Below are 15873 nucleotides of genomic sequence, written 5' to 3'. Positions count from 1 at the left end.
ACTTATGGGTCTTTTTTTATAAAATATAAACATATGGGTCAAATTTTACATTTATATTTTTTGAAATCATGATTTCAAATCCCAAATCATGCCTTTTTGGATGATTTGGGATTTGATCTCATGAGATGAAATCAGAGATGAAATCGCATGTCCAAACGCTGATTTCATCTCGCATGTCCAAACGCCTACTTATTTTCTTACTATGGTACGTCCTTATTCTTGGTTTACCAGATATTAGGCTCCCATATCGTGTTATCTACGCTCCAATTGGCAGGCTTGATCATGCCGCGAGACATGTTACAAGTCGCATATCAGTGTGAAATGATGCATCTCATAAGGTCTTGGACAATCCTTACGGCCTCATGAAACTAGGTTTGGAGTTGAGTAAGGATCTATCCATTTTATTATCAGTACCTTGTTCGGTTGTGTATAAGTTTTCTTTGGAATTTTCGAAGTTACGCTTATCATTCTCTTGAATTATATTCAAACAAAATACCTTACCAACTGAGATATAACTCGCTACTTCAATGTGCTCTGAATAAATCAATTTGCTTGGCAGCTTCAACGGCTGACGTGGATAATTTCTTTAATGCAATTAGCAACATCGTTTTCTAAAGAGGATCTTATATTGTTTTGACCTTTTATTATACAGTAATGGTGCATATTTTTCGTGGATTATGTTTTATGAATATATAAACTTTAAAGGTAATATGCGTGCTATAACAGCGTACGTAAAGTATTTTTATAGAATCAATTACTTCTGAGGTTGTTTACCGGCACAAACTAGTTGTCGGATGGATTAAGGTCAATGTAGATGGGTGTAGCAAAGGAAATCCGGGCTTTTCAAGAGGAGGTGGTGTTATTAGGGATTACAATGATATAGTTATTTGTGCTTTTGCTGAGTTCTACGGTGAATGCACTAATAATTTAGCAGAGGCCAAAGCAATGCTCAGAGAAATCATTATGTGTCTCAACAAAAATCTTGTTAATGTGATTGTGGAATCTGATTCTATGATTATACTAAACCTGATTAAGAGAGTTAAAAACCTCCATGGCAACTCAGTCAGGTTATAGAGCAGATTGTATGGATATAGTAGCTCAGTTGGTTGGCTATCTGAACTTTCACCTTGTTGGTGAAGATTCGAATCCCCACATTGTAATCCCCTCTCCATTTCCCCTTCCCCTACCCCCTATGTAATAAAAACAATTAAAAAAAAAGTGTTATAGAGCAGATTAGGTTCTTGAAGAATGGTAACTTCAACTTTTGTCATACCTTAAGAGAAGGTAATCATACAGCTGATATTTTAGCAAACTATGGAGAGGAATCCAAAAATACATCTATCTTCAATAATGCTTTTTCCATCCCTTCTACGGTTAGAGCCTCATTGAAGTTAGAAGCTGATGGACTTCCAAATTTCAGATTCAGGAAAAAGAAGAACAAGGATGCCATCAATGACAATGGATAACCTTTTATTATTTGTTTCCACTCTATACACAGCACATAATAGTGGTGCTGCAAAGTTCTCAAATTCTTCCTTCCACACCTCTGATCAACATGAATATTTTTGTGTTAATTTCTATTATAGGTTCACTGTAATCAATTATCACTTTGTTCTAGAGGCCAAGGCTTATGTCCTCCCCTTGTAATTATGATTTTTGGTAAATATCTAGGTTGGAGTCATGCCTAAACTCCTCCATCATATAGATGGAACCTTAAAAATAAAAAAAATAAAAATACTTCAACTTAAAAATCAATTATTGATTATTATATATCTATACTATATCCTCACCCCTAAAAGAGAAATAATAATTATCTGTATTAAGCATGAGACAATACCTTAAAAGTAACCTGTTAATGTAAAATCCCTAGCTTTCTGAGTAAATGACAATCTCAGACCCTTCCAAGCTTTCAGCTCTTCTGCCTCATTTTCTTTTTAATTAGTGCTGTAATATTGTAGATCTGTATTTCTTTTTCTACTTACTTTGGTTGCGTTGCCTGAGTGTGAAAATGACCTTCTTAGCATGAACTTATCAGCTAGGCTGTCGCTTAATTGTAATTAAAATAGGTATGTTAGATGTTACAGTATTAGTTTTGGCATTTCTGTGATTAATTAGATCTTGGTTCTTGGGCCTTGACTGCTGAAAATACTCTTTTGAGTATTTGGATCAGCTTTCATATTGTTGGTCACTTTAACGAGTATTATACTGTGCATTCACATTTCTATACTAAAAAATACTAAGACTAAACTTCTCTAAACTTAATCATCCCTTTAAGTTACAGAATGTCGGTTGATTCTTCCCTTTTTTTTAAAAAAAAACAATTTTTTTTTATTGGATTTAATCTTTGGTCAAAAACCAGATGTTGATTAAGCCCATGGATTGTGATTTGGCTGACACGGTAGCTTATAATTAGATTACCACTATGATTCTTCATGAAAAAAGGGAAAGGACAAAAAAAAAAAAAAAAAAAGGAAAGTGTGGTGGGAGATTTCCAGTCATTTTCTTTTATTCGTTTCTTTGTTTTCCCACTCGAAAGATAGGACAGAATTCATGTTTTTTTAATTCGTGCATTGGAGCAAAAGAAATACTATGGGCAAATTACATACCACTTGCGTTTCCATGTGCAACATCTACCTATACCTTAGTCACTTATACCTACTCCCAAATATTGCAAGAAAAATTATTATTTTTGTTCTTTTTGACAGATAATAGTAAATGGAAAATTTTGATGAAGTGACAAACTTATCTTTGCCACGTACAATAGGTTGCAAAGAATTGAAGAGATTGTCCAGTTGGGTAATTAAAAAAATAAATTAGCACATACGCTTTGATTGGAAGTACGCTTCATTATACCACGAGATGGTGGCCAATCAAATTTGTTGTAATTTTATTGGTGAAAATTACATAACACCTCCCGCTTTTGTTTCATTTAAGAAATAAAATTCTCCCTCGAACATTAAACAATAGCCATTTTTCCTTTTTCTAAGCAATGTATATTTTATATGTGATCTAACAATATATGCGTGTGCCTTGTTGTTTCAGTCTTAAATTCAATATACGATAATATGAGAATTGCTGTAGCTATAATTAGGATTATATTATTAATACTAGAATAAAAAATAGTAATCATATGCTGTATGATTAATATAGAATTAGCAATAATATTTTTCTCCTATTTAATACTACATCGATGATCTAAATATAACCAAACAAAACTAGGTAAAACATTTTGCTGACTTATCTAATGATACGTTCACTGATCACCTTTACGGTCTTATCCTTTGAACAAAGAATATTACTATGAAATTTCAAATTTCACATATGAAACTTCACTATAATATTGTGAAGTTTCACCTGTAAAATTAATTATTTTTCACTTGCATGATTGATAAGTGCTATTTGTTAAATTTTATCCTATAACCTCTATAAATTGAGAGTAATAATCACAGTGAGAAAGGAAAAAAGAAAAAAGATAGAAAATTAAGTAACGTAACAAACATTTTAGACTATACATAGCCATATATAGTTTCAAAAAATTACATAACGTAGCTACACTTTGACTTTTGTCGCAAATACACAATACACACGCGTAACAGTATGTGCTCGTACAGTATACGCTACAACAACAAAAACACTCAGTGTAATCCCACAAGTGGGGTATGGGGAGGGTAGTGTGTACACGGACTTTAACTCTACCTTGCGAAAGTAGAGAGGTTGTTTCCGATAGAGCCTCGACTCAAAGAACAATGCAAAAGAGTCAGTATCAATAAGCAGAAACAATGACAAGACAATGAGATGACCAAGGCTAAAGGAACCACGGGCAATAATAGTAAGTTACCAATAAGAAAATACAAGAATAAAAATTAGTAGTCTAAGAATGAGAAAGAACTACGCTTGACTACGTACTAATCTTCTACCCTAATCCTTGACCTTCACATTCTCCTATCAAGGGTCATGTCCTGCCTAATCATCTCCCCTAATTCTTCTTCGGCCTATCTCTACCCCCTCAAGCCCACTATGACCAACCTCTCACACCTCCTTAATAGGGCCTCTCTTGACATCTCCTCTTCACATGTCCGAATCATCTTAGTTTTGCTTCCCGCATCTTGTCCTCCATGGTTGCCACTCTCACCTTGTCCCGAATATCCTCATTTCTACCTTGTCCCGAATATCCTCATTTCTACTCTTATCTCTTGGTATGCCCACATTCATCTCAACATCCTCATCTCTGCCTGTCTCATCTTCTGGACACGAGAGTTCTTGACTGGCAAACACTACGCCCCATATAATATACTCGGTCTAACCACCACTCTGTAGAATGCTAATACAACTATTACTCGCCGCCTGATACAACTGTTAAGACCTTATAATGCAATCACATTCTTTGGTTGCTGTTTTTGTTTTTGTATTTCTGATTTATTCACTAAGCCAGTTTGGTTGGTTCTTTGCACCTAGTTTTAGTGTATCAGCTATATTCGATTAATCCATATTACTCTTTCAGTCGATATATCAACTATAGCTACATTTCGTAAATACACAACCTACAACTACATTTAATTACGCGCTAAACTATATCTACTTATGAAATTTTCTCAAAAACAAGATAATAGACCGGGCCCAGATCTGGAGTAAAGAGAAGATAAAAAGGCCCAAATAATTGATGGAGAATCCGAAAGAAAGGGTCCCACGAGTAATCCAGTAGATCACGGGGGAGTGTCTCAATGATAAACACAAGATAACAAGTTACGGTCCCACCTACAAAACATAAGATCCTTAAGAATATTCCCCTAATATTCCTCTCCTCCTTCCAAAATGGATAACATTTCTCTTTACCTTCTCTTTCTTGCCACCGCCCGTTTTCATTGTCACTATATAAATGCTTCTCTTTTTTCCTTCAGATGCCTCATCTTAAACTTAGCGTTTTGCAACAACAACCCATTCGAAATTATTCTAAAAACATGTTTTCAGAAGTTGAACAAGAACAACTTATTGAGAAACTCGAAATCTTCAAGATCCAAGGCAGAGATAAACGTGGCCGCAAAATCTTGCGCATCATCGGCAAATTCTTCCCTGGTACACTATTTCTTTTTCTAATTCTTATACTCCCTCCGTTCCCTCGCCTTTTAGATTTCGAAATTCAAATAAGTATTTCTTTAATCACGACTTTTCATATGTCTTTTAAATATTTTAAATTGTCAATTATCATGACTTCGGTACTTTTTGTGTAATTTTTAAATTTCATGTCGAAAAACTTAATTTTTTTTGTCCGAATACACATTCAAAATTAACAGGTTTGACTCTTGAAATTCAACTGTACCGCATACTGTATTTATTCCACTTTCCTGATTCTTCCGGTTGAGGTTTTGGCCTGAATTTTCGATTTTGCTTTTGTTTTGTGGGTGATCAGCTAGGAATCTAAGTGTTGAAGTAGTGAATAAGTATTTAGCGGAGAAGATCTTTCCAGAACTTGAGAAACGGTCGTTTGCCGTGGTGTATGTTCACACCGATGTGGAGAAAAGTGAGAACTTTCCTGGAGTATCAGCTTTACGATCATTCTACGATGCAATTCCGGTGAAGGTTCGAGAGAATCTGGAGGCTGTTTACTTTCTTCACCCAGGACTTCAAGCTAGACTCTTCCTTGCCACATTTGGTCGCTTCATCTTTAGTGGAGGGTAAGATTGTCAATTCCAATGAATCAGTGCATTTTATCATTCTGATTTTAGAAATAAATCCAAATTTTGAAGTGTTACAAGAATGAAAAAAGTCCCACATGGTTAATGAGATGTGTGGTCTCTTTATGCATTATATGGATTTGCGCAATCTTCCCTTCATGAGTTAGTTTTTGAGGGTCGAGTTAGGCCAAGAACCATTTATTTACGTGAAGCAATCAAATCGTGGAAAACTTGTTCTTATAATCTATAAATTGACAAGGCGTGTATATCAATTAGAATTATAGAGGACTCAAAAGGAGATCAAACAAACGTAGGAACTTGAGTGTTAGGAACTTCAATCCCATGCGGTTTCACAAATTTATGTTGATTGAAATTTGAATGTTTGATTTGTTTTTTCATATGTAATCAGCATTAGCATATTTAATGAATTGTTGGATTTTATGTGTGTTATGCTATTATTTGGAAAGCACAAGAAGGCTTGCCAACAGTAAATAATAAGATTTCTCCACTCTAACACATAATTTCATTTTAACGAAGTGCATTTTCATATAAATCATAAGTTTTTCCTATGACTTTCTGTCTTTACCTATAGATGTATAAGACTTTTTAAATTGATTCAATTTTAGATTATAATGGCAGCGCATCGCGTAGGTATTTATGCTAGTAATCTATAAATTGACAAGGCGTATATTCTACTTGTGTGTGCAGGTTATATGGGAAATTGAGGTATGTAAACAGGGTGGATTATATGTGGGAACATGTGAGGAGGAATGAGATTGAGATGCCAGAATTTGTGTATGATCATGATGAAGATCTTGAGTACCGTCCGATGATGGACTATGGTTTGGAGAGTGATCATGCCAGGGTCTATGGTGGTGCCCCTACAGTAGACTCTCCTGTTACAATGTACTCCATGAGATGCATCTCATAAGCAACCTAATTGGACGGCTTTTACACTTTTTGTTTCATAGTTACATGTGTAGGTTTTGTTCTTTTTCTTCTTTCCTCCCATCTGTTGGAGCTTTTCTTTTTTTGTCTGTATATACTATTAGGTAGAGGTTAGTAACTAGCAAGCACTTCGTTTCTTTTTGATTTTCTTCTTCTTGTTATATAGTAGTACCACTAAAGAAGGATGACAAAGGTTATCAACTTTGAAAGCATTGATGATTTCCAATATGAAAAATCATGTTGCATATTTTGTGATTTGGATCCGGAATGTTGTTTTTTCCTTCTCTAAGATGAATATGCTTCATCAGGAATGAGAAAGTTGATCAAATTTTATGGTTTTGCGGATTATAAGAAAATGAAATACAATGTAAAGTAAGGCAGAAGGATATCTAGGGCTTCAACTCTTCCAATGAATTCATGATTAGCAGATGAAATTTCATATTTTGGCTAGGTGGGTGAAGATAGACTCGTGCAATATAAACATGCCAATCTGTTAAAATTGATCATTATCTGATAATTTGGAAGTCAAGAATGGATGTTGAGCCATAGTTTCAAATTTTATAGTAAAAGAGAAGATAGTATTTCAGAAGTAAATTATTATACGGATTCTAATATATTGTCAAAAAGAATTTGATTACAAAAATACCAGGTCTTCCTGATCTTGTGCAAGATGGTAATGGATTCTTTGTATTGATTGCTATTTGCTCAAAGTGTGTAGTTGGAAAATTTGATATAGTTGTGAACCCACTCTTCCGGGATGGAGCTGGGGATCTCCGAGCGTACAAAAAGCATTGGAGTACCAACTTGTGAGTTTAAATGCATCTTAATTCTTCTTAACAATCTAGCTTAGTATTTTAGTATGTTTCCTTGAGGTATTAGTATGATAATTAGAATTCCAATACTTCAGTTTGTGTTTTGGTTTCATTTGAAGTTCGCCATTTAAATTCTTTGTTCTCCTTTCTTTATCTTTTAGTTTGCTGCATCATTGTGTCTTTATTAAATAAGTATTTTAATAGTATTTTGTTGGGATTTCTAACGGCTCTCTGCAGAATCCACCTCATTTATTGTTGAATGCAGAAAAGATGATTCAACTACTCGAGACCATGATTTATTCTTCTTCGTAATCAATGAAGTTATAGGTGATAATCAAGAAGAAGATAAGAATCTAGAGGCAATAGAGAATAATGCGTTGAACTGCAGCATTAGATAGTCCAAATGTTAATTTCTCCTGAGAATTTGTTCTGAAACCTTTCACGGGGTAAGAGGGAAACATGTGAACACTAATGAGTTTGGTGAGAAGTAAAAGAATAAATGGAGCTGGATTAGGTATAGCTCATGCTTTTTTGATGCACAAAACCTTGTGTAAAAAAGGAACAGAGACAACCTTTCGAGTGTGCAGCTCAACCCTAGTGTTTCTGTGGAAGTCCATTCATACTCTGCATTCTTGTGTCATCCCATCTGATTTTTTTGCAGAGGGAAGGTACCACTAAAATTTCGAGAAAACATAACCGGAAAGCATAGCCAAATTCTGGGATAGCAATATCAAGCAGTAATTGGATTCTGTATTTGATTTTTGCAAATGTTTAGTTGATTTTTTAATACAAAGAATATAACATTCGGACCAAAACTATTGAGTTCGGCCGTACCCTTCTAGTTTCGCCCCTGCCCAAATGCAAGTTAATTACTTCGCACATGCAGCCCCAAATGCAAGTTAATTACTTACTTCATTTTGTGTGTGACAGGTCTGGTCCTTTAGATAGGAGAGCAAATGCGGAGGAGCTAAAAAAACAAACCTTGTTTTATAGCTCAGCTAGGCCCTAACCTTTTTCCCTTGATTATCTTTCTTTTGGGCATGGTAAGCCAAGGGTCAAAATGGCAAAAGGGAAGATAAGACATGTTGAGAAATTCACACTTCTAGTGGAGCAACTAGTATCAAGTAACAACTCAATGCTCCAAGCTAACTTAAATTGGTTCAAGATTAAACACAGATTCAACAGTGCATATACCTTGCCCCACTAGACCTCAGAGCTAATTTTGAAACTATTGAAAAGTGCAGTAAATATTCAATTCAACTAGAATGACTTTTGTCTAGAAATTACTAAAGAAGCAGTGCTCTGTACATACAAAATATTTTTCACTTATCAAGATTCAATCTAACACATAAAATGGATCACGGAGTAGAATTTAACCATGTCACTGGGGAGATTATCTCAGTTAAGCCAGGTAGGGGGTGGCCAGAAAAAGTCGGTGTAACCTGGGAAACATGCCATTGGCCCAAGAAATGCATTCTCCATGTGAAATCCTCCAAGTGAGTAATCTTTTTCATGTTTTAGCGCGTCCCAAAAATCATGAAGATCCCCATCCTCAGCTTTCCTGAATTGATCTGTGAAGAAAATCAAATTTCCTCTGCACCCTGGAAAATCTTTAGCAGACACACTGTAGGACCAAAAAGATGCATCATCCCCTACAAATATGACTTGGTCATTCAAGCTTGTAACTTCCTTCCAACAATGCTTCTCTTCCTCAAGTTTATATACTCTAAATCTAACTGCCATGTCGTAAACTGGTGCCTTTGTATCGTCACCAGAGGTCGCAGCATGTTGCACGTCGTAATTTGTTTGCTCCGATGATTTATCCAGGTATCGGTCTACTAGAAATAGATCTGCATTCCCTGATGATTTTACTAAGTATGACTTGTGGTTACAAAAGAAACCACTCCTGTTTGGGAGAAACAGAGGATTTGTAACTAGACTCACGTTCAAAGAAGAATCCACCATAACCCCTCGGCCGTATTGATCAATAGCGAACCATTTCTCCTTGTACTTGACCACATCATGATAAACAGGCTTGGTCAGGTTTTGGTCTCTAAGAAGACGATCCATTAAATCATTTAAGACAACTTCCTTTCCTGTATTGCCTATAAGTAAAAGACAATTTTCCACTCTTCCAAAGAGCTGCAATAGCAGCAATTGCTTTTTCCCTAGAGGATCGGCGGCGAGTATAAAGACGAACAGCTTTAAAAGTACTATAATGAGTTGTATCTGCAAGCAAAATCAAGGAACATTTATGCAGTATAGAGACGCGAAATTTGTTCAAACTAATCTCTCTAGGAAACAAGTTTGATGGTGTTGAAGAAATAGGAATAGGACTTCCAGTGATTGGGTTCAAGAGGCGGAGTTGGGTTTCACCATCTCCACTATATTGTTCCTCCACAGATATTAAATAGCTGGTGGGTGATGATGATAAAGGTGGAAGTCCTTGAAGATCAAGCCGGAAAACCAATTTTCCGATGAATTTAATAGTCGTATGAGGCTTCTTACTGGAGTTGCATTTAGGCATGTGAAGTGTTTTATGAGGGGGACGTGGAACTGCGGATCTCCAAGAGGTACAAACAGCACGAAAATGACCAACTTGAAATGAGTATTTGAGGCACTTGCAGATCTTAAGAAGTAGTTCATCAGGAAGATCAGCCCATATGGGCCAAGAATACAGTTTCTTGGTTTTTTTCTCATTCATCTTCAGGAAAAGTAGAGGTGTTTGCAAGGTAAATGAGCTCCAAGAGTTGTTTTGATATCAGAAAACTAGGTGATGGTATATGCTTTTAATCTTACAGTCCAGTCCATGGCAGTACGAAGGCAGCTAGCTATTAGTTGAGATAAAATTGGAATAGAGACATGAAACTTTTGGAGCAGACAGCTCAACTATACTACTTCTATGAAAGTCCCTTCACACTTTTTGAAATGTAAGCTAACTAGTTTCTTTATAGAGGGAACTTAGGGGTTGTTGGTTGGTGGGATAAGGGATAATAATTCCGGATAAAATGCGGGATTATTTTATCCCGCGTTTGGTTGAGTATTTATTAGGCTCGAAAATCATTTTGTACTAAAATGATGGAATTAGCTATCCCATATTGAAGGTGGAATAGCTAATCCAATGGATATCCTTATCTATCCCATCCTGGTAATCTAACGACCCCTAATACCTACCCTTATATCAAAGAGAGGAACATTTTTTTTACTTCTATGTTTTAGTAAGGGTCCCACATTTGATAAATGAAGAGCGCCAACCGGCTAAGTTCTAAGCATATGTGTAATTAGGCTTGCATCAGGGCACATGAGGTTGGTGAATCGAATAAAAAAAGCACATTTCTGGGTAGATCTGCGGGGTTATACAAAATGAAGATAGACTCGTGCAATATATACGTATGAAATCTGTTCACATTGATCATTTTGTGAGAATTTGGAAGTCAGGACTCCAACTATATAATTGTGACATGTGAACCTACTCTTCTGGGATGGAGCCTGCGAATCTCCAAGACGTACAAATAGCATTAGAGTGACTAATTTGTGAGTTTAATTGTATCTTATTTCTTCTTAGCAATGTAGCTTAGTATTTTAATAATATATTATTGGGATTTCTAACGGCATACCCATTTTTTTTTTCCTCTCTGCAGAATTCACCTCATTTTTGTTTGAAGGCAAAAAAGGACTCAACTACTTGATAGTTGAGACCATGATTTTTCTATTCTTCATAATTAATAAAACTATAGGTGATGATCAAGAAGAAGAAGACAAGAATCTAGAGGCAGTAGAGAAAAATATGCGTTTTAATTGTAGCATTAGATAATCTACGTAGGCGTTTGGCCATAGAAACCAAAAAATATTTTACTTTAATTGGATTTTTTGAAGTTGGAGTTGGAGTTGTGTTTGGTTATAGTTTTTGCAAATAATATTTGGTTATTTGAATGTACTTTTTCTAAAAAGACATGAAATATAATTTATATCCCCAATTTCTAAAAACTAGCAAAATCATCCAAAATAATTCACATACCACTTTCAGCAGAATCAAACTTCAAATTCACATACCACAAATCCCTCCCCTCTGAGGAAAAAGGAATGGTAAAAACTCATACGCACCGGGTGTTTACACCCATAGCAGTTAAGTTCTTTTTTGAATAAAGAAAAAATTAAAAAAGAAAGCAATGTTAATAACGGAACATCACAGCGTTGTTTGTTATTACCAATTTCTGGTTACCAAAATCTTATTTGCTATTGCAAATTTCTGGTTATTGCAAATATCTGGATCAACGTCCTGTTTTTCATTATCAAAATCCAACAAGAACTAAAACAAATAGTTGCAAACACCCAATACTAAAATAAACAGGGTTAAATTTACAAGAATAAAAAATTTAGGGTAAAATTTGAAAAAGGAAAAACTAAAGCAAGGGTCAAAAACAGAAAATGAAAATAGTAAAAACAAGGTTTTAATTGTATTTGGAATTTACCATACACTAGTTTTCAAAAAAAGTGAAATTTTTTTTTTAAAAAAAGTGAATAATTCTCATAGCCTAACAGGTCCGAAACAAATGTTAATTATGCAGAGAATTTGTTCTGAAATCTTTCACAGGTAAGAGAGAAACATGTGAGAAGTAAAAGAAATAGTGGAGTTGGATTAGGTATATGGCAAATTTTGATCCAACAAGAACTAAAACAAATAGTTGTAAATACATTTACAAGTCCTTTAACTAAAAAAATTAGTTAAAAACTTATCAATTTTTTTTATACTAAAACAGCAAACTCATAAATCTTAGAATAAAAATCATTTAGCTTCTTTTTTCCTCAAGTTCCTCTTGTTTAAAAAAAAAAAAAAAAAAAAAAAGAGCATTTGAAAAATTCGAAAAGACAAAACAAAATTTCGTAAATTCTTCTTAAACACTACTAAAAACCAAGGGTCAAAAACCGACGATAGATGTGAATAATTTTTTTAAATCTTTTTTTTTTTTTAAGAAAACCCGACGGCTTGTATTTTTTTAAAAAATGCGCGAAAAAATATAATTATTTTTATATTATTTTCTAAAATAAACCAATGGAGTCCGTCGGTCTTTCATTTTTATTTTTTATTTTTATTTTTTTTATAAAAAACCGACGGAGATGGACTCTGTCAGTTTTTAGAGCGAAAAAACGAGATAAATTAAATCAATGTAATTATATGAACAAAAAATATCAGTGGTCTAGTGATAAAGCCCTTTAATGCCAAGGAACATACCCGTGTTCGATTCCAAGTTCCTACATTTCATTCTTTAATTTTTTTTTTTTTTTTTTAACAAAACCAACGATTTTGGTCGTTTTTAGTCGGTTTTAACGGTTACGAAACGCGAGAGAAACTGAGGAAAAAAGTTGAGGTTAAAGAATTAATTATGAGAGAGAGAATATATGTTCTGAGGAATGGTTTAACGATTAATCTCACGAAAATTTATGAGAGAAACCAAATTTGATAAGTTTTTGGATAGAAGGACTAAAAGAAATAATGGAGTTGGATTAGGTATATGGCACGCTTTTCTCCTATTTTGATGCGCATTTGTTCTGGGGCATTAACGCACAAGCCCTTGGATAAAAAAGGAAAAGAGACATGAAAAACACTAGTGTTTCTGTGAAAGTCCATTCATACTCTGCATTTTTGTCCCATCCCATCTGATTTTCTTTCTCGGGGAAGGGTATCAATTCAGTTTCAAGAAAACTTAACCAGAATGTAAGTGGTTTGGTCAAACACAAATGCCTTTGAAATGCAAGTTAATTACACACTTCGCAGTTTGTGCATGCTCCATTGTGGAATTCACTGTTTTCATTTTTGTTTGTGACAGGTCTGGTTCCTTTAGATATGAGAGCAGATGCAGAGGAGCTAATAGGTCAGCTAGGTCCTAGCCTTTTTCCCTTGTTTAACTTTCTTTTGGGCATGGGAACGAAGCCAGAATTTCAATTTTATGGTTTCTAATTTTAAAACGACGACTTCAATTTCTAATGACTGAGCTCCAAATTTAATATACGTACATATTTAATGAACTTATTAACACAGATTTACTAGTTAAGTAAGTGTTATTGGGTTCGAACCTGTATTTGGACTTCTACCTAGGCCCCTTCGTAAGGCCACTGGTCAAAATGGCAAACGGGAAGAGGAGACTTGCTGAGAAGATCGCACTTCTATAATGTAGCAACTATCAACTAACAACTCAATGCTCCAGGCTATAACTTAAATTGGTTCAAAACTAATTTCAAATTCAATAGTACATATACTTTGCCCTATTAGACCTCAGAGCTAATTATGAAACTATTGAAAATGTAGTGAATATTCAATTCAACTAGAATAACTTTTGTCTAGAATTCACTGAAGAACCAGTGCTCAGCACACACAAAATATTTCTCACTTTTAAGATTCAATTAATCACATCTAATGGATCAATGAGTAGAATCTAATCATGGCATTGGAGAGAAGATCTCAGCTGAGCCAGCTAGGGGGTGGCCAGAAAAAATCAGTGTAACCTGGGAAACATGCCATTGGCCCAAGAAATGCATTCTCCATGCGAAATCCGCCAAGTGAGTAATCTTTTTCATGTTTTAGCGCATCCCAAAAATCATGAAGATCTCCATCCTCAGCTTTCCTGAATGGATCTGTGAAGAAAATCAAATTTCCTCTACTCCCTGGAAAATCTTTAGCAGAGACACAGTAGGACCAAAAATATTCATCATCTCCTACAAATATGACTTGGTCGTTCAGGCTTGTAACCTCCTTCCAACATTGCTTCTCTTCCTCAAGTTTATACACTCTGAATCTAACTGCCATGTCATAAACTGGTTCCTTTATATCATCATCAGAGGCTGCAGCATGTTGTTCGTCATAATTTGTTTGCTCCCATGATTTATCCAAGTATCGGTCTACTAGAAATAGATCTGCATTCCGTGATGATTTTACCAAGTATGACTTGTGGTTACAAGAGAAATCATTACTGTTTTGGAGAAACAGAGGATTTGTAACTAGACTCACGTTCAAACAAGAATCCACCATAACCCCTCGCCCGTATTGATCAATAGCGAACCATTTCCCCTTGTAGTTCACCACATCATGATAAACAGGCTTGTTCAGGTTTTGGTCTCTAAGAAGACGATCCGTTAAATCATTTAAGACAACTTCCCTTCCTGTATTACTTGTAAATAAAGACAATGCTCCACTCTTCCTAAGAAAAGCAGTTGGTCTCCTGCTAGAGGATCGCTGGAGAGTATAAAGATAAACAACTTTACAAGTACGATGAGGAGTTGTATCTGCACGCAAAATCAAGGAAGAATTATGCAGTACAGAGACGCGAAGTTTGTTCAAATTAATCTCTCTCGGAAATGAGGATATAGGAATAGGACTTCCAGTGATTGGGTTCAAGAGGCGGAGTTGGCTTTGGCCGTCTCCACAATATTCTTCCGCCATGGCTATCAAATAACTGGTGGGTGATGATGAGGAAGGTGGAAGTTCTTGAAGATCAAGCCGGCAAACGAATCTTCTCATGTATTTACTAGCGAGAATACGAGGCTTCTTATGGTAGTATTTAGGGACAACGAATAGTCTTTTATGAGGGGAACGTGGAACTGCGGATCTCCAAGAGGTACAAACAGCACGAAAATGACCAACTTGAAATGAGTAGTTTAGGCACTTGCAGATCTTAACAAGTAGTTCTTCAGGAAGATCAGCCCATATGGGCCAAGAATACAACTTCTTGGTCTTTTTCTCATTCATCTTCAGGAAAAGTATAGGTGATTGCAAGTTAAATGAGCTTGAAGAGTTGTTTATAATGGAGATGCATATATATCATAAAACTAGGTGATGGCTTATGGTTTTAAACTTGGTTTTAAACTCGCAGTTCAGTCCATGAATTACTAAAGCACCAAGCTGTAGCCAGCTGTTAATAGAGATTAAAATGGAATAGAAACATGAGACTTTCGGAGCACACAGCTCAACTATACTTCTTCTGTGAAAGTCCCTTCCCACTTCTTAAATGTAAGATACCTAATTTCCTTATAGAGGGAACCTAATACCAAACACATTATATCTCAAGAACTACAGTATGAAGGAGGAACATTTCTTTTACGCCTATTTTTCAGCTTTGGTCCCACATTTGGAAAATGAAGAGGGCTAATGGGTACTCGGTAAATACTTACTCGCCTAAAATTAATGCAGTATACTAGTGACTTAATTAAGTGAAAAATATATAGTATTAGTTAACCATAATTAAGTGATAGTCATATATATCCAAGAGTGCTGTTATTTGTGAGTTTAACAATCTAGCTTAGTATTTCAGTCTGGGTATTATAATAGTTAGAAATCCTATTCTCTAATTTGTGCTTTGGTTTAATTTGAAGTATAATTCTCCATTAAAATTGGTTCTTCTTCTTTGGTTTCTCCTTTCTTTATCTTTTATTTCCTGCATCATTGT

The 15873-nt window shown here is 35.2% G+C and overlaps 3 protein-coding genes across 3 annotated transcripts; 1 reads left to right on the top strand and 2 right to left on the bottom strand.

Moving 5' to 3' along the window:
- The first annotated feature begins 4847 nt into the window (after positions 1-4847).
- LOC132046379 (uncharacterized) lies at positions 4848-6867 on the top strand. The gene is made up of 3 exons (XM_059436999.1): positions 4848-5073; positions 5408-5672; positions 6381-6867. Exons 1-3 carry the CDS (start codon positions 4899-4901, stop codon positions 6601-6603), a joined length of 663 nt encoding a protein of 220 aa, XP_059292982.1. The 5' UTR covers positions 4848-4898; the 3' UTR covers positions 6604-6867.
- A 1963-nt stretch (positions 6868-8830) lies between these two features.
- On the bottom strand, positions 8831-9502 carry LOC132047817 (F-box protein SKIP23-like). The gene has a single exon (XM_059438801.1). The coding sequence runs from the start codon at positions 9500-9502 to the stop codon at positions 8831-8833; it is 672 nt and encodes a 223-aa protein (XP_059294784.1).
- LOC132046377 (F-box protein SKIP23-like) lies at positions 9381-15176 on the bottom strand. Its single transcript, XM_059436996.1, has 2 exons — positions 13937-15176; positions 9381-9661 (listed from the first exon to the last, which is right to left on the bottom strand). The coding sequence occupies exons 1-2, from the start codon at positions 15174-15176 to the stop codon at positions 9507-9509; spliced, it is 1395 nt and encodes a 464-aa protein (XP_059292979.1). The 3' UTR covers positions 9381-9506.
- Between the last annotated feature and the right edge of the window lie 697 nt (positions 15177-15873).

Source organism: Lycium ferocissimum, chromosome 2, assembly GCF_029784015.1.
Source record: "Lycium ferocissimum isolate CSIRO_LF1 chromosome 2, AGI_CSIRO_Lferr_CH_V1, whole genome shotgun sequence".
NCBI lineage: Eukaryota > Viridiplantae > Streptophyta > Magnoliopsida > Solanales > Solanaceae > Lycium > Lycium ferocissimum.
Note: the sequence above shows the minus strand (reverse complement) of the source record. Positions and strands in the feature narration are given on the sequence as shown.